This window comes from Myotis davidii, unplaced genomic scaffold (assembly GCF_000327345.1).
Source record: "Myotis davidii unplaced genomic scaffold, ASM32734v1 scaffold148, whole genome shotgun sequence".
Lineage (NCBI taxonomy): Eukaryota > Metazoa > Chordata > Mammalia > Chiroptera > Vespertilionidae > Myotis > Myotis davidii.
In genome coordinates, this window is record NW_006299479.1 from 1,367,919 (window position 1) to 1,387,271 (window position 19,353).

Genomic DNA, 19,353 nt, shown 5'->3' on the forward strand with positions numbered 1-19,353 from the left:
GATTTTCTGTGCAGCTTCTTTCTCTTTCTTTGGTGTCGTTTCCTATTGGCTGGGGATGTCCAGGGGGTGGGGTATTAAGAGAAGGGCAGCCCTACCCGGGGTTGGGTCAGTGAATAGAGCACCGGCCTGCAGACTGAAGGGTCCCCGGTTTGATTACGGTCAAGGGCATGCACCTTGGTTGCAGGCTTGACCTGGGAGGCAACCAATCCATGTATCTCTTTCACATTGATGTTTCTCTCTGTCTTTCCCCCTCCCTTCCACTCTCTCTAAAAATCAATGGAAAAATATCCTCAGGGTGAGGTTTAAAAAAGAAAGAAAAAGGAAGAAGCCCAGGTGCATGTTTCCCTGACTGATAGGAGTCTCTTTGGGGGCTCGTGGTGTCCCATTATTTGGGGTCATGATGGACTGTTTGGTTGGCCCATCGAGGGCACTGAGCCGTTTTTTGCTTAGGCCTTGCCCGAGCCAAGAGTCCCGCTTGCTCCTCATCGCTCTGTCACATCATTAAGTTTATGAAACAGAGCCGAGGGGCTGAGGAGGGCCACGCCTTCCCTCCTTTGCATTAACCTCAGCCAGAAGCATTTGGATGGCACTAGCTCCCTCCGCTGCCAACCCTGCCCGCCACGTTCCCGGGGCCTGAATCAGGATTTGGGATCAGGATGGAGGAGAAAGAGGACCCTTTTTCTGGTCCCTTCATTCCTAGTTCCAACCCTGTTGAACAGGCAAGAGAGACTATTGCAGAGAGTCCCTTCACATCCTTCTGAGATGGTAGTGTTTTCGCTGGGAAGGCCTCTTACAGACCGGTGCCAACTGCCCAGGGCGGTCCGCGCCGGAGTCAGTTAGCAGTCACTGGCCACAGCCCCTGTTCTGTTTCTATTGATCTGAATGAGTAAAGGCATCCTCTCTCCTCCACCGGGACTTGTTCTAGGCTGTTTGGCACCGGCCTTGGGGTACTTGCCAGAATCCCAGCCTTTTTGCACACTCCTGGTGAGAGCTAAGGTTCCTGGGGACCGTGAGGGAGAATGATCCCTGGGTGTCAAAGGCAGCACTCACTACCTTCCCTTGAAATCCTCTCTCTCTCTCTCTCTCTCTCTCTCTCTCTCTCTCTCTCTCTCTCTTTCTTTCTCTCTCTTATCCAACTTCTCCACTTTCCAGATCATGGTAGGGTCGCTTTCCCTGTGGGCCTGCGCATGCAATGTAGAGCTAGATGTCAACGCCGTGGAGAGGAGTCCAAAGCCTTCTTTTCTTTTTCCACGAGTTTATCTGCCTCTCCTAAGCTTTCCCATGATGCCCTTCCTGTATCTCAGAGATATCCCCCGCCACCACAATGAAATGTCTGTGGGTGAAATGATGTGTTGTCTGGGATTGGCTTCACAGGTCATCAGTGTGTGTGTGTAGAGGAGATAACATAAAAACTGTTCGGGTTGATCGATTTGGGGTAGAGATTCATTGTATTCTTCTCTCCGCGTTGGTATGTGTTTGAAAATTGTCATAATGAAAAATTTGAAACCCTATGCGGGATGTAGACACTCCCTGTCCACGGACCTCTTTTTAGCAGGGTGCCGAGTGGCTCACCCGGCGTGATCACATTAGTGGTAACCCGTGGCTTTTGACCGGCAAACCGAGTCAAGTCCAGGGCCCGTCCCAGCGGGTGGCTCTTCCTTGTCGTCAGAATCCTGCCTTTCCATCTGCGACAGGTGCTCTTTTATCCTCCCCGATGAACAAGCTTTCTTCTTGGTCTCCTTTCTCTTTAAGAAACACATTTCAATGAGACTCTATGTCACTAACTCATTTTATAGTATGTGCACAGCTGCCCATGGGGGTGACTTGGGGTGACCACGGACAGGGAAGGAGCCAGGTGGGTGTGTCGCCTGTGTCTCTTTGTAGGGAAGGCTCATTACCCTGAGTCCCAAGAGGGGAAATGGTTACAGATGATTCTGCATGGCTTTTATTTACGTCTTTATGGGACCAGCCACGTGAAATTCTGGCTTTCTTCAATCCAGGAGCGGTTTTAAGTTCTTCATTATTTCCTCAAATGTATTTAATTTTCAAATAAGAACTGAAGGTCCTGGTTTTTTTTTTTTTTTTCTTTCTCTCAGCTGTAAACATTTTAGCCTGTTTGGATCTCAGGTCGATTCCTATTTGCAGCAGCAGTGGGAGGGTAGAAGAACATTGGACGTAAGAGTTGAAAGGTTGGGTTCCAGCCCGGCCTGGACCCTCCCAGCCCTGGGACTTGAGGCCAAGTTCTTAAACTCTTAGGATCTTGGTTCCCTCATCTATGAAACGGAATCTTGTAATGAATACCTTCTCAGGCCCCTCGAAAGTGTCAGGTTGTGAGGGTATGCGGCGTAGTGTACGGGGAGGGTCCTGGTGGACTTAAAGCAGTTTTCAGAGGGAAGGAATATGATTTTTGCTTGGCTTTTCTTTCATGCTGACATTGCTTGGACAATCCCCAGCAGGCACCACTAGTATCGCCATGGTCATCGCGAGGGTTTGGCCAGCCCAGTGGTTGCCTAAGACTGAAACACTGAAACGTGCACCCGGCCCTTAGCTGTGTCCCTCAGTGCCTCACCCTCATCCCAGATGCTCCAGTCCTTCCTGCCACTTACTTGAGGATGGAGAGAGGAGGGACCATCTCAGGTCAAGAAGGCCAGATGTCTTGAACCTCTCCCAGGACAAACCCCACTGCGGGCTCAGACTCTATGCAACCCTGTTGCTCTGTGAGCCGCTCAGGGCTGAGAAGTCACATGGAACGCCCCTGACATTGAACAGCCCTGCACTTGGAGTTACATACAAGTGAATTGAAACCTTGTTCTACATGTGAGTTAAAACATCCACCGGGCGTATGGGCTGTTGTTCAGGGTGAGGCCACAGTGAAAAATAAGCAGATGTTTCCCTGCATTGAAAAGGTCACGGGCTCATTATACGCCTACGGATTCAAGGAACGCTACCTGCTCGTTTCCGCCTCCACACTGCAGCCCCGCTAGGGCTAAGGCGGCGGGGCCTGTATTGATGCACTGGCTGTGGTACAACTCCTCTCAGAAACTTAGGGTGATTCTTGTAAACACTAACTCCTATTTAGGGTCCTGAAGCGTGTTGTCAGTAAGAAGTCTGATATGCTTGTAATGCATATATGTTCCCAGGTTCTAGTGCACTGTGCTGGTTGGAATCCCCCTTGAATTGATGTAGTCAGGTGCTCAGCATTTTGAGACATTTTGAGACAGATGTGTTATGTGAACTGAAGATATCACCATGACCGTGATGAACACAAAGGCAGTTTTCGTTCTTGTCCATAAAATGCAATTAGTTGATTTCTGTGGAGGCATCGACTGAGTTCTCGGCGCTGCCCTTTCAGTGAGAAATACTTAGTACCTAATGCAAAAGCATTATAATTAGACCTGAGAGCGAGTGTGGTGAGAATAGCGATGCCTGCTTGGGCTCCCCCGTGTCAGGTCCTCCACCTGCGTGATGACTTCATTCCTGTTGCTGTTCCCTGTAACTGATGGACCCGCCACAGTCATAAACTAGCAACTTAGAGGGAATTTTCCCGTTCACATTTTGCATGAGAGGAGTTTAATATTTACATCAGTATCCACTGTTGAATGTGATTATTCATCATTATTTAAAGGCAGTGTCACTGCTACTGAAAAAGGCAATCCCTTATAGAGGATGTTTGATTTAAAAACAAACACACACCAAAATTCCACCCTTTATAAAAACGGTGGATAAAGTTCTGACTATCCTGTCTGAATCCGTTGGGTCCCAGGGCCATGAGATGCCCTCTCCTGAGCTCAAGTCCAAAGGCAGGTGTCCCAGGTGTGCGGGGGCGGCTTCCATCACTGGGCTGGGAACACTTTTCCAGGAGATGCAGCACTCTGAGCCTCAGCCGGGGGCAGAGCCGTGGGCCCCGTGCAGCTGCGGCCGCCCACATGTGGGCCAGGCTTTACAGCTGGCATTGAGGTGGACAGGCAGAAGTCATTCCAGCTGCTTCCCTCCCAGAGAACAAGAGAGACTTGGAGAGGCCGGCTCCCTGACAGGAAGCAAAAACCTACACGGAGAGTTGTGAGCCCAGAGGGCCTGTCCAGAGCCTGCTGCCGGGGTAGGCGGGGTTACAGGGAGCAGGCTCCAGGAAACCGCTTCCTCAGGCTGTCTGCTGTCCTTGGCTTTCACATGGCCCTGGCATCAGGCTGCCCACGCTGCCCTGTGAGGAGGTGCCTGGGCCTCCTGGCCAGCCTCCTCCGTCAGGTCCAGTTTGCAGCAGAAGCCTGGCTGGTCCCTTTGGCCTGGCCTGTATTTTCCACATGTGTTGTCCTGGCCAATTTCCGCCATCAGCAAAGTCCTTTTCATCGCGTCATCAATCTAACGGAGGGAACAAATGCACAACCCACAACCCACAGAGTCGAAGTTCATGGATTTGTGTTGGATGGGAGGGAAGGGAAGGAAAGTTGATTCACATTCAGAAAACACGGTGTTCGCTGGACATTCGTTGATGGACTTGCGTGTTTCGCCCTCGTGCTAGGAGTTCGGGAGGCTGCCCTTGTCCCTTCTCTCAGATGACATGCTCTCGGGTTAAATAGTCTCTTTTTCTAAAGCAAAACCGACTGCTCTAAGCGGTCGGACATTTCTGGACCTGCCACTTAGCTGTTCTAGGGCGTGTGGAGCAGGGACAAAGGGAGAGCCCTGATGTGTTTCTTAGTGACTCATTTGATGATGACACCATTGTTTGAAGGGTTGAATGTTACATAATCAACACTGTATCCCCTCCCCCTCTCCTCCCCCCCTCTAACAATCTGGGATTTTCCATCATTTTGTCAACCTTCCTGCAGGCATGTTGATTTTTCCACTAGATTTTTTTGGGCATGTCCCAGGGCAACCCAAACTCTCCACTCCCCAGATCTTCAGATCCCCGCTCCCTGGAGGGCCTGGGAGCAGCTGAGTGAAGCTGCTGTGCCTCCAGGGCAGATGGACTCTGAGCTGTGCCCTGACAGCCTGGCTCAAAGCTCAAAGCTCAAAGCACAAAGCACGCAGAGGGAAGGTGTTGGCTGCCCTTCTTTCTTGTAATGCAGTTTCCTTCACTTGGACGTTCAAAAGCAACATGTCGCCTCCTTTTTTCCAAAGGTCGCCCATTGTCATCGTTTCCCTCGTATGTTTCCATGTCATTCGGCCAAGAACACATTGCGTGTGGCCATGGAAGTTTTTGACTCGCCAGGGTTTAGAGATGGCTAGTTGAGGAACCTCCACCATGGCCATGCCCAGAACTCAGCCCTTTGGTAAGCCAGTCTCCTAGGATACCCTGGAGGCACAGGCTGAGGAAGAGGACTTTGGAAATTAGTGCAATAAAGTGGGTCACTGAAGGTCACAGGATGGCCAGGAGGAATTCTCGTGACATTTCTTTGCTTATTAACTTTTTTGGGGAAATTGTGCTTGAGGTTGATTCAGGAGGTTGTAGACTCCAGCCATATTATGTGTTCTTGCTATGAACATGGTCTGCAAGTACAAGAAGAATTGAACATTGAAGAGATAAATATGTACGTGGGTACAGAAAAGGGCGACACATTTGTGAATCTGCAGATTTTGATACCTCGTTCTTCCCACCTACCTGCATACATCAGCTTTACAGCTGTTACCTCCTATATGCACTGCAACTTTGTTTGCTTACACTATCTGCCTTGCTACCGTCCCAGTTAAAGCCACCATCATCTCTCACCACAGCTAATAACTTTAACAAGCCTACCACATCCATTTATAGTTACCTCCTGCACAGAGCAGCTAAGGTGTCTTCTTTATATTTTCCATTTTCTAAATGTGGTGAAATAAACATAAGACAATTTGCCATCTTCATCATTTTTAAATGGACAGTTATGTGGACTGTTGTGCCCCCATCACCACCATCCATCTCAGGAGCTCTTTGCATCTTGTAAAACTGAAACTGTCCCCATTACACAGCAGCTCCCTGTTCTCTCCCTCCAGGCCCTGGCACCCACCATTCTACCTTCTCTCTCTATGGATTTGGCTCTTCTAAGTCATTCATATCATTAGTCTTTTGTGACTGGTTTATTTCACTTAACATAACGTGAAGGTTCATCCATGTTGTGTATGTCAGAATTTCCTTCCTTAAAAAGGAATTTCTTAAAAAGGAATTTCTTAAAAAGGAAGGAAATAGTACTGTAGTGTATGAATAGTATTGCATTGTGTGCATATACTACATTTTGCTTATCTATTTATCTGTTGGTGAACACTTGGGTTGCCTCCACATTTTGTATAATGTGAATAATGCTGCAATGAATGCAAGAGTACACATACCCTTTTGAGACCCTCTTGGGTATATAGAAAACTCATAACAGTGAACATCAGCAACAAGAAAACCTCAAACAGCCCTATGTAGAAATGAGCAAAATGTTTGAAGAGACATTTCTCCAAAGAAGATACAAAAATGAACAGTAAGCACATGGAATAATGATTAAATATTAATAATCATTAATTAACCATTAGGGAAATACAAATCATTAGGGAACATCATTACTCATTAGGAAAATATAAATTAGCATCATTAGGGAAATACAAATAAAGACTACAGTGTGATAGGGTGGCTCTTTTCCCTCTCTCCTCCCCCATCCCCCAATAAAAACACACCCAGAATGTAGTAAGTGTTGGCAAGCTTTGGAACTCCTGTGCGCTCTTGGTGGGAAATTGAAATCATGTGGCCACTTGGAGGAAAGCAGTATGGCAGTTCCTTGACAAATAAAAAATAGAATCACCATAAGGTGATCTTCTTAATGTGGTCATGTCATTCCCCTGCATCAAACTTTCATTGACTTTGTAGTCTACTGAGTATACAACTACAACATCCTTCATACACTCCTGGCTTACCTTTTCAACGTCATCCCAAGCAACTGGCCTCTGGCACTCTGCTGTAGCTTCAGATCTTTTTGAGGCTAAAATAGGCCAAGTTTTTCCCCCTCCCCCATCATGACCTTCATGGATGCAATCCCGTTATCTAGAATCACCGTTGTCTAATGTTAATGGTCGTTAGGATCACCTGGATTCTGTGTTAGAAATGCAGACTCCCAGGTCCACCTCTTACAGGAAGGCTGGAGAATGGCTGGGAACTGGCATTTCCAACAAATTCCAGGTGATGCCGATACAGCTGGTCTGGGGGAACCACACTTTGAGAACCATTGGTCTCTAGAATATTCTTCTCTTTTGAGCTTCTATATATATCCTTTAGATCTCAAGTCAAATGTCTCTCTCTTCGCCTAAGGGAGGCCTTCTCTGATTTCTCCAGACCAACAGGAATTCCTGTTAGACGTTCACATTTTATCTTCTCCATCTCTGAAGCCCTTTGTAACGTTTTGGACATTTAATTGTGTAAATTGTTTTTTAATGACCGTATCTCCTTCCAGAATCTGATCTCCAACTCCAGGAGGAGGGGGTTACTTCTGCCTGCTTATCGGATTCCTTGCACATAGCAAGCGCTAAATAATTATTGGTTGAACGGATGGATATTATTTCCTTTTCATAGGTATCATTAATCCTCCCTGTGAATTATGAAGGATAAATAGGGACTGTGGTGGAATTAGTAGAGCTATACAGAAAGAATAAGCATACTTTACTAACCAGGGGTGTAGGACATCCTAGGCAAGAGTCAGTTTTTTTTAAGGGGCCTAGTAAACTTTACCTGGCCCTGGGAGGCTGTTCGTAGAGTGATTTTTCAGTTTGCCTTCTCCAGACCACTCATGTCCTATTCTATTTGATGGGTGGTTAATCACCCATTTAGTTATTTTTTTAAAATGGAGATATAATGGACATATATCATTATATTAATCTGGGTGTAGAATATAATGATGTACTCTTTGTACAATACTGCGGACTGAGCCATCACCTACTGAGTTTTGATTCTTCATGTGATGTTTTCCCTTACAGATATGGAATGTGCAGACGTCCCGCTACTAACCCCAAGCAGCAAAGAAATGATGTCTCAGGCATTGAAAGCCACTTTCAGCGGTTTCTCCAAAGAGCAGCAAAGACTGGGGATCCCAAAAGGTACGTACTGTCCTTGGGAAAGAGGCTGCGAGCAGGCTTTGAGGGGAGGTTCGTTTTCCCACCTGCAGTGTGAGGCAGGCAGACGTGGCTGCAGCCAGCAGCTCCAGGGCGTGGCGGAGTCTGTTGGAAAGTCGCCCACACGTGCTGACCTTCTCCATCTCCCGGGTTCCTCGCTGCCACCTTGGTTGTAGGGCGCTGTTCCCAAACATGTTTGCACATTAAATGCGGGATCTTAAAAAAAAAAAAAAAAGTCCCGAGGCTGGGCCATGTCCCAGATCGATTAAATCACAATTGCTGCAAACACCAGTGTCTTGGAACCTCAAGTGATGCCACAAACAGACACTTTGGAAAAATCACGGTTTCAGAGCCGTTCCGGGCTGCCGTTGGGTGAGCCCCCTGAGCTCCGTTTCTTGGAATGTCCCGATGGCTCTGTTCTTGCCCGTGCGCTGTGGTGCAACGTGTTTATCCTTGGGTGTTCTCCTCTGAAAGGGTGTATTCAGGAATGTGAGGGGACTGGGGTTGTCAGAAAGGAGAACTGACCGGGGAACACTTAAGCCTTCACGCAGCAACATTTCCTGAATCGCTGCGAGCAGGAAGAACACTGTGCTATTGAGTAAGAGCAAGGCTGCCTGGAGAGCGGTCATGACAGGCCTCCAGCCCTGTGGGAACCAGGCCCCGGACAGAGCCTGGGAATGGATCTGCACCTTCCCCAGGTGTGCTGCTCTGCCATAGCCTCTGCCCACAGCAGCGCCCAGCATCCTCTTAGGGCCACAGGCGGATAAAGTGAATCCCCACCAGCCTGCTCCGCTGAAGGGGTGACCTTGAGAGCAGGTAGGTGGGCCCTGCAACCTGCCGCCATCTGAGTTCTTCAGGTGTCCTGGCTGGTGTGGCCACGTGAAGGCTCGGGCCACGTGGGAAGATCATGCAGAGTCTGTGCTGTGGAGCTGGGCAGTGCCAGCAGTGTGATATGGATGCACTTTGCAGGGGGTGTAGTTTAATACAGGCACCTAACCATGTTGTTCTTACTAAGTACCATTCCAGTAACTGACTGTTGCTAATTGCTATGGTTACTACCAACCATAATTGGCTAAGATAAAAATAATTAAGAATAACAGTCTCAAGTACCCTGTAGGAGGAAAGAGCAGGGAGAGGTGAGTGTAACCGCCAGAACAAACTTGACTTCGTTATTATTGCTCTTCAAGAGCTCATCTGCTCCGTGTCCCGGGCTTTACAAAAAGTCTAATGGGAGCCCTGACCGGTTTGGCTCAGTGGTTAGAGCGTCGGCCTGCGGACTGAAGGGTCCCAGGTTCGATTCTGGTCAAGGGCAGGTACCTGGGTTGCGGGCACATCCCCAGTAGGGGGTGTGTAGGAGGAAGCTGATCGATGTTTCTCTCTCATCGATGTTTCTAACTCTCTATCCTCTCCCTTCCTCTCTGTAAAAAAATCAATAAAATATATTTTAAAAAGAAGTCTAATGGGAATCGGGCCGCGAGATGGGACAATTTGGAAAACTTGTCTGCACGGTGGGTAGATAACATTCTCTCTGTCCGATGATTGTAATCTCCCAGCTGGCGAGCTGAGGAGGTGGGGAGGTTGAATGCGGGGAGGCGGAAGGTGCCCCATGACATGCATTTGCAGGCTCGTGCTTCCCGGATCTTTCAACCAGAGGACATCCTCAGCCAAGCTCGGGTCCTGGGCGTCCTCTCCGAGGCCTGGGCTGGAGCTCGGGGCCTGACGTGCTGGGTCCTCCTGTGCTCTCTCCCCACAGACCCCCGGCAGTGGACAGAGACCCACGTGCGGGACTGGGTGATGTGGGCTGTCAACGAGTTCAGCCTGAAGGGCGTGGACTTCCAGAAGTTCTGCATGAACGGAGCCGCGCTCTGTGCGCTGGGCAAAGACTGCTTCCTGGAGCTGGCCCCGGACTTCGTTGGGGACATCTTGTGGGAACATCTGGAGATCCTGCAGAAAGGTACCTGTGTGTGGGTGGGAGAGGCAGGAGCCGTGGGGGGCGGCTGCGAGAGTTCTTATCACAGTCCTGTGATATGGCAGGTGAATGCATCCAGGTACCAGGCAGGCGAATGCATCCAGGTACCAGGCAGGCAAATGCATCCAGGTACCAGGTGGCGGGACATCCATGCCATCCCCTGGGGGTGCCCTGTCTCAGCCCAGAGGGTCGAAGGCATGCCAGGACAGGTGCTCCATCGACGTTAGTTTCTTTTTCTTCTCTGTATTGGAGGTGCAGATTTTAAGCTTTAGCGAGATTGTGCTCCTGAAGCTTCTTGCAAAATGGTGAGCCCCATCCTTATCTCAGACTCATGACTGTTTCAAGGAGCAGAGCTCACAGCCGGCCCGAGGTATATTTTGTCCCCAGTAATCCCAGTGCACCCTCCCTTTATCCCCGGTCCCACGGTACCCGGCCCTGCCCTCCAGGAAGCTTAGTGTCTCCGAGCTTGTTCATGCCACAGGCTCCTGCCCACTGGCCGGGTTGGAGCGGCAGGAGCTGGCCTACCTTTGCATCTGGAGCAGGAACTGGGGTCACGTCAGGACACGGTGTTGCAACCTTGTAATGACATGGCCTCCCCGGCTAGTCTCTTCCAACCTTTTTGGACCAAGTGACTCATGTACCACAGCCCTGGCTGGGGATAGAAACAGCAGCAGGCGGCAAACTTGGGTGTTTTTGCGCTTATTTTTCTGAATTTCTTCTTAAAATAAATGGCAGTTACCAGCAGTCAGCGGTGCCCTCCAGCTGACTGTAAGCCTAGAAGCCGGCCGCCCTCTGTGACCCAGGCCCACCCTTTCCCTGTGGTCACCGGCTCCGGCCCTTGGCGGGGACGCTGGGGGCAGGGAGCAAAAGCTCGGGGCTAGCACTTTTACTCCGTATAATACCTTCCTTTGTCTGAGAATATTTTCCACTCTGCCGTGCTCCACAGGGGCCCAAATTAGAGTCCTCTGGGCACAGAAGTGTTATCCCTCTTTCCCCCTTCTCTTCAGCTTCTGCTGAAAAATAAATAAATACACACGGGCAAGAATGCGGTGGCTCTTGCCCCGGCTGCCCTGGCCGGGGACTGGGGGCAGCCACACAGCCTTCCCAAAGCGCAGACAGGTGCCCCTGTGGCTGCACACACACCCACTCACACCTGTTGACGTGAGCGGCCTGTGGATAGAGGGAGAGACACGGTAGGCTCATCACAGGTCTGATGTGGCCATTGCTCCTCACCCGTGGGGCCTATCAGACCGTGTCACCAGATATCTTCTGCTAACACATTCCTCTACTTCTCGCCATGGCGTGGCCAGGGGCCCTGGAGTGTCAACCTGCCTCTGATCACGGTTATAATCAATACCTATATAGCACCTCTTTGCTTTCCTTTAAATATGTTGCCTTAAGGACCTACTGCAGAACAAAAATCTAATGTTAACGGAAGCATTTTCTTTAACGGTGGTCTTTTTTTTCTTTTTTCAATCTGATCTTTCTCTTGCTTTCTTCATTGAGGGAGTCTGTCACCTTCCCTAGTCACTGAGAAGTATTGACTTCGTGATACACATTCTAAAGCATTTCTGATTTGAATATTTCTGTCCATTTTTATCAATGATCAAACCTTCTCCTCTAGAAAAGAAAAAGAAAAAATGAGAGAAGAAAAAATCAAAGTGCTTTAAAATACGTTTTTCCGTTTGGATTCCCACCGCAGCCCTGAGCCACGGGTGGGCAGGAACTGGTAGTGTCCCCATCTGCCAAGTGAGGAAAGCTTAGGTCGCTTCCTGGTCAGTCACTTCCTTGAACCTGCGCCTTCGCAATTTAATTTCCCGCCCTGTGTCCTCTGTATAATAATATGGACTCACAGGGGAGCTTTTGGGCCCCAAGAGAAGCTAGTAGACCTAGCTTCTTGCAGAAGAGTAACAAGGGAATTCAGGAGCCTGGGGGAATGAGAGGCTGGACCTAGCTTCTTGCAGAAGAATAATAAGGGAATTCAGAGCCTGAGGAAATAATTGAGTATGTCCGAGGGCAAAGCTGGATCCTCCCGCCCCTTTTCTGTTGAGAGAGGCAGTGAGAACCCTCTGTCTTCAGGCCCTTGAAAAGCTGAGCGAAAGGTTTCTACGGAGGCTCAGTGATGAAACTGAAGCAACACAGCGCAGAGAGAACATAGCTGCTCGGGGTGCGGTGGGGTGGGAGGCCAGAGGTACAGGGGATGTTTCAATCTGATAAGCCGCTCAAGCAAAGTGTAATCACTTTATCTCAACTGGGAACTGTTTTTCTGTGCAGGCATCAACTTGTTTTCCCAGCAGCCTCTGCTCCCAACAAGGCTATCAGATACCCGGGGAAAAATCCCAAGCACCCCTCTCTGTGCCTGATTCTGGGAAATAGAACCAGACCGCGCCACACGATGGGCAGAGGCCGGGCGGTTTGAGTCCAGGGTAGCCGGGGGGCCTGCAGGCTCCCCTTAGTTCAGCAGAGAGCCTTTCTGGGCTCAGTTACCTCCATCTGCATTCCTGTCTCCTTCCTGGGGAAGTTGGCTCCTGGCAGCAGTTTGGTTAGGTGGCTCTTCTGTGAACACACTGTTTCACCCAGCGGTGACCTTCCTGGCATCCTGCTCCATAGCTGGGCCTGAACTTGAAGTCTGAGGGCGATGGAAAAAAAGCACACAACCAAAAGCAGACCTCTGTTAGAAGAAATGGAGGCTGTACTATCTACCTGCCTGAAGAATTTTTAAAAAATATATATTTTTTTGACTTCAGAGAGGAAGGGAGAGGGCAAGTGAGATAGAAACATCAATGATGAGAGAGGATCGTTGATTGGCTGCCTCCTTCACATCTCCATGGTGGGTGTCAAGCCCTCAACCTGGGCATGTGCCCTGACCGGGAATCTAACCATGACCTCCTAGTTCATGGGTTGCTGCTCAACCACTGAGCTATGCCGCCCAGGCTAAAGATGGTAATATATTTCTGAACACCTCTGGAGCTGATCAGAGTGAGTGGTGGGGACTGATTTTGGTACCTGCCCAAGCTGCCCTGTAGCCTTTGATGCAACTCTGGTCCACGCATGCGTCAGAATGAGGGCAGAATGCCTCCCTAGCTCATAGGGATCGCCCACTGGTGCTCTTTCCAAGATACGAAGTGCCCAGGCTAAAGATGGTAATATATTTCTGAAAACCTCTGGAGCTGATCAGAGTGAGTGGTGGAGACTGATTTTGGTACCTGCCCAAGCTGCCCTGTAGCCTTTGATGCAACTCTGGTCCACGCATGCGTCAGAATGAGGGCAGAATGCCTCCCTAGCTCATAGGGATCGCCCACTGGTGCTCTTTCCAAGATACGAAGTCCCCTCTCGCAGTCACTGAAATAGTCAACTCAGCCATACTTTTGTGATCTCAGCCTTAGATAAAGCCCCAGTCAGGGTGGGCTCACAGCACAGCTGGGCTAAGGAACACGCAGGTTTCCTAGAAGAGGGGCTGAGATCATTGTGGTCCTTGTGTCCGAGCTCCTTTAGGGCCAAGCAACACTCGCATGTTGACCTCTCTGTCTCGCCCCCTCCCTGTTGTGTTGCAGAGGATGTGAAACCCTATCAAGTGAATGGAGTCAACCCCACTTACCCAGAATCCCGTTATACCTCGGACTACTTCATTAGTAAGTTCACCGGCCACCCTTCTCCCCTCCTCCTGCTCACTGGGGAAGGAACCCTGTCCCAACTGAGCTCAAGGTCCTTCATGGTAACTCTATGGCAAACCATATTCCCTTACCGCAGACTATTGGGTATTCGTTTTATTTTTCCCCGCAAAGCACAAGGCTTCAGCCTGTTTGCACGTTGCCCTGACCTGCAAACTCCTGCACTTACGACCTCCCGCTGATCTCATCAGCCTGAAAGTCGTGCAGAGAGCTGCGGCCATTCCTGTTGGAGCCTGTGCCCTGTGGGGCCATCGGAGGGAGATCGGGTTAGGGGTCTGGTCATGGCTCTTGTTCTCTCCCTTTTACGCGTGGATATGACAGTGTTTTTTCTGAAATCCTCCCTCGAGAGTGGGCCATGCAGCTTCAGATCTGTCCCAGATCTGGCTTTGCATCTCTCACAGAAAATAAAACCTTGTCCCTTCTCATACAGGACACCCATCTGTACCAGAGAGGGGAGGAAGAGTTAGTGTGAATGCAGGGCTCTTCTTACCTGATGGTGTTGCTTCCAAAGGGACTCTACTGCCGCTTCATTTTTGTTTCATTTTCTCACTTTATTATGATTTTTCTTCTAAGAACAACATAAGTTCTATGGAGTAAGAGCATACCAGGAGCCAGAAATGTTGGTAGGCGTTTTGCATATATATTCTTGTTTGGTTTTTATTACAAGGCTCCAAGCAAGATCACCATCATCTCTATTTTAGAGATGAGGAGATGAAGCCAGAAAAGGGAGGTATCTTGCCCAGGGCTCTAGCCATTAAGAAGCTGAGCAAGGTTAACTTGCCCCGAGGCCCTTCTCATTGAAAATATTTTCCTCTTCCTCCCTAAAGTAGTCGGCCTGTTACACACTGTGGGGCTGGTGTCAATGGGGAAGAACTGCTTGTTTTAGGTACAAAGCTCTCCCCTCTTTAATGCCACCCTTGCTCTGTTTCCAGGCTATGGTATCGAGCATGCTCAGTGTGTTCCTCCCTCGGAGTTCTCAGAGCCCAGCTTCATCACAGAGTCCTACCAGACACTCCACCCCATCAGCTCCGAGGAGCTCCTCTCCCTCAAGTATGAGAACGACTACCCCTCGGTCATTCTCCGGGACCCTCTGCAGACAGACACCTTGCAGACTGACTACTTTGCCATCAAACAAGAAGTCGTCACACCAGACAACATGTGCATGGGGAGGACCAGTCGTGGTAGGTCAGATTTCTTCTCCAGAAGCTCTTGGTTGCCAAGAGTCTGCTAACGTTGAGAGATTTTCAGGTCTGCTATTTCCCCCTCACTATGGGCCCTGGGGATTCCTGAGTTTCATTCAGCCTTTCCATCTGAGACTGTGTAGATAGGAAGGACTTTCCACCATGGAACTTTAGCCACTTCCATCAGCATGACAATGACCCTGGGTTCACGGTAGAATTGAAACCTGGCAGGATGACCAGTCACGTTTTGTATTTGCGTAAGGCATTTTACCAAGTAATAACTAGTTGGATGTGGTTGCTGTCTAAGTTATTTATTTATTTTTTTTAAAGAGGATTTTGCTTAAGGAGGACACAATTGAACAAAAATGGTTCAGGGGACCCTCCTGAAAGCTTAGTTTCACATTGCCCTGATGCCCCAGAGCATTCTGGGTCAGACTGCCTGGAATCTGAATGACATCTGCTGCCCAGCCCGGGCTTCTGAGCCGTCTCTGAGTTTGGGAAGATGCAGGATGGTTAACCAGTAGTTTATTTGGGACGGGTCATCAGCAGCGTGGTGACAGTGCGTATTCAGCTAGAGGACCGAGGAAAGAGGTGGCTGGAGGCTTCCTTAAGAAAGTGTCCTTGTTGACATGACTTATGACATGGATAAAATATTCACGGACAGTGAACTAAATGGTCCAGAATCGAGCTGGTTGACTTTCTAAAGCAACAAAAGTGAAACACACTCGGATTTTAAGATCAGGACATGAACCCCCGGAGGGGCAGCCACCCTAGTGAAGTGTGCAGGTGGTGTTGTTGCCCAGACAAGTGCAGTCCATCAGAAGGAGGGACTTGTTCCTCCAGGAAGAACTAGCTGAGTTCTAAAAAGTCTTAAAGGACGACTGTTCCCATAGGTAATGGGAAGGAATTGCAAGCAGGAGGAGGAACAGCAGAAAGCCCATCTGAGAGCTCAGAGGCCTTGGCCAGCTGGCCTCCTGGGGAATTCTGCTCACTGGTCACCCTGAGACTCTGAGGCACTTGGAGAGGGGCAAAGGCATCTTTGCTTTGAAGAGCCCCCCCCCTTCGGCATCCTGGGTCGCACACCTTGCCATCTTCTTCTAGTGTTCGGGCATACACTTCCTCCTGGCAGGCCTCCGGGCAGCCAGCGGGCCTGCACAGGGAAAGTCCCCAGCAAGATCAGAACCTGTACTCTCTGCTTCGAGCCCCAGGCTGCTTGTGTTTCAGACTGAAGGGGATGGGTGGGATCAGTTTGCCTTCCCCTTTCTGACTGTTTATTTTTGGGTGCATGTCTATTTAAATACATACACAAATGGGCCTGTGGATCCTTCCCCCACTTCCCCGGGCAGGTCAGAGCCTTCACACAGCTCGCTTTCCTATGGGGCTTTTCTGTACGTCTATGTGTTGAGGCCGGGCCTGTGGGTTTGGGGCTCGGCCATGTTGTAACTTTGGGCAGAGCTGCTGTCACATGCTTTTCGGTTGCATCTGGCTTGGCCTTTGTGTAATTGTCTCTGCTTCTCCTTCTCTTGGTTCTTGGTTTCTGTCCCCGCCACCCCTGCAACCCCAAACTAATAACTGTGGAGCAGATAGTGACCCGTACAAAGGGCGTGAGGTATTTCTCTCTGGCCTCATGCTCCTGCCCTCACACCAAGCTTCAGACCACACAGACTTGGGGGCCAGACTGTCCTGCCCACGGCTGCTTTCTGCACGTTAGCAGTGCTGCAGACAGGACGTGTTCCGAGGGCTGACTGAATCTGACGTGGTGTGATTGGTCCAGACTGGGAGCATCACTCTCAGCTGGTTATTATGAATAAAGCTATTCATCTGCTGCATTAGAGCAAACCACGTGCTTCTCTGCCCCACCTCCTTAGACTCTGAGAGCTGTGATTGTGCCAGGCTGTTCAGGGGGTTCCTGGGGGGCCACCCTATCTACTGTGAATGCTCTGAGCTCTGCTTGGCGGAGTCAGGTCTCTTGGGAAGGACCTCGCTGAGACTCAGGAAAGTTAGCCAGTGGACATCCTTGAGGACATGTGCGTCCTTGCATCAGCCCAGTAGCACAAGCGAGTGTCTAATCTAGTTGGATTCAGCCCCATTTTTGGAGAAAATGTCCCGTAAACAAAGGTTCCTCGCTCCAGGATTGTGAAACGGAGCTAAAATGAAAGTAGCTCACTGCTGTAAACCGCAGCTCTCAACGGAGTTGCCTCTGGCTCATGTCTGGGAGGATGCTAGAGAGTGGCTATGTCCAGGTTAGTGTCCTGCTCGCTGGGACTCCTGGGACATGCAGCTGTCTGCTTGTGGAAATCCCGGCCTCCGTGCCTTCCCCCCAAAAATGTGGCTGATAGGGATAGAATCATTTCAGAGAGACTTTAGTATGGATATGCCCTAAGTATCGGGGACTTGGTGGGGTGTTCTCTATGAAAACATACATTCTCTTTTGTAGGCTTTTGGTGTGTCTGTCTCGCAGAGACATTGAATGACCCTTCAGACGGATAGCTTTTTATGAGATGCCATAAAATGTCCTGTTGTGTTAAAAAGAGGGTATTGCATTCTGGCTGCGGGCTGTTTTCTGGAGTCTTTTCATGTGGATTTCTAGAAGGGGCAATTCCTTCATTTATAAAGAGTTGTGAATGTGACAGTGGACTGGGTAGGCAGGGCCCTGTAACTCCATGAAGCTCTTCAGTTTGCCTTCTGGACATGACCCTTCTTTGAATGGATGGTTGGAAGAAGGGCCAAGAAGAAGTAGTTAAATGACTACCTTTGTGTCATAAGCAGTATTGGAGAGGATAAGAGGTTCAGGAAATCTACAACAGTGGAGTATATAAAAATTACATATTTAACTGAATACCCTTCTTCTGGGATTTTAAAAAAAAATTAAAATCCTCAACTTAGTTTTTCCTTAGTAATTTTGGGTTGGACACCAAAATGAAATATTTGAATTTCATTTTTTTTTTCTTTAACCAATCTCTACTATTAAGGAAAGGGAGAATAGGCCCAAAACACACTAGTATGGGGTTGTGTTGGCCAACCTTATTCTGGAATTTAAACTTGTAGTCAATCAGCCAGCTCTGAGCAGTTGAGGGTTGACTTATAGGTATTTCTACACACAGATTTGTCACATCCTTTGCCTCGTGACTTGTGCTGAATCGAGGTGGCCATTCGGTCACCCAGGATTTAATTTAGGGTGCCTAAAAAGTTTCTGGAAGTAGAACATAGGAAATATTCCTGCGAACCTTTTCAAGCTCTTAGATGCATTTTCCTCCAGTGTTTGTTTGTTATCCTCCCTTTTTCAATGGCATTTTTTGCCAATGGAAATTTCTCTTGGAGCGATTATGCAATGATAGCAGCTGTTTACAACCTGGCTTGGGAAATTAATGAACTTGCATGATCCTGCGGTCAGTTAAGAATGCTTTAAGCAACTGGGAGAGTAAAGGATTTCTGATATTGCTGTGGGTCTTAAGAACTCTTTCATCAACTCCTTTGTTTTTTATTGCCCACGCTTCCCCCAATGAAGTACACATTTCAAGTACAAAATTGTACTTGGAGAGAATGAGCAGCGTGGATTTCTGTTTAGAAGAGTGCCCGTATTTTTTTTTTCTTCTTTTTTAATTCCCCTGGAAAAAAAGCATCTCATTGCTTCTTTCTCTCTTTGAAAAGACATAGAGGCAGTACTTGTATTTCATTTTAAAATAGTATTTGGAAAAAACGCTAAGAAAATAGCACTTCAGCTCCAAGGTCAGGGAAGGTCAAGCTGCTCTTAGTCGAATGGAATTTTTTTCTTATGACCAAACTATTTTGCCAAATTGGGCCTTTGGAAATTATCTCATTGGCTTGAGTTGGATTAGGGAGTTGAGTCGCACTGCTTTGATTATTTCTTCACTTATTCATTCAGCCCTAAGGCATCAACCAGAAACCCCCAAGAACATGTGGCGAGTCTCAGCTTTTAGATTTCTGGCTCTAGGGTTCTTGAGGTCCCAAGCACCGCTGTCTCCCTCTGACAGGCAGGAGCAGCCCGTGGCTAGGAATCTCCATCCTGGGAGCTGGAGAGCAAGACAGCACCGTGCAGGGCAGTGGCTCTCACACTGCAGCCAGCCCAGCCCCTCCCCCCAGAGCCACCCCACAGCTCCCATCCCCCTTGGCCTCTCCCTCCTTCCATGCCTCCTGCGGGTCTGATGAGCGATCTGTCCTCACTCAGAGGGTTTTTACAGTTGTCTTTTCCCAATCCCTCCTCCCCTGCCCTCTTCCTACCTCCTCCTTCACCTCCAGGTAAACTCGGGGGCCAGGACTCTTTTGAGAGCATAGAGAGCTACGATAGTTGTGACCGCCTCACCCAGTCCTGGAGCAGCCAGTCATCTTTCAACAGCCTGCAGCGCGTTCCCTCCTATGACAGCTTCGACTCCGAGGACTATCCAGCCGCCCTGCCCAACCACAATCCCAAGGGCACCTTCAAGGACTATGTGCGTGACCGTGCTGACCTCAACAA

General features: G+C 49.1%; 1 protein-coding gene across 1 annotated transcript in view; it reads left to right on the forward strand.

The window, feature by feature from the left end:
* ETS1 (v-ets avian erythroblastosis virus E26 oncogene homolog 1) overlaps positions 1–19,353 on the forward strand; it is a 73,021-nt gene that overhangs the window by 30,798 nt on the left and 22,870 nt on the right. The window contains exons 2-6 of the mRNA XM_006775093.2: positions 7,921–8,040; positions 9,809–10,009; positions 13,579–13,656; positions 14,628–14,876; positions 19,137–19,353. Coding sequence (XP_006775156.1) covers positions 7,921–8,040; positions 9,809–10,009; positions 13,579–13,656; positions 14,628–14,876; positions 19,137–19,353 — 865 coding nt within the window. The remainder of the gene's footprint in view (positions 1–7,920; positions 8,041–9,808; positions 10,010–13,578; positions 13,657–14,627; positions 14,877–19,136) is intronic.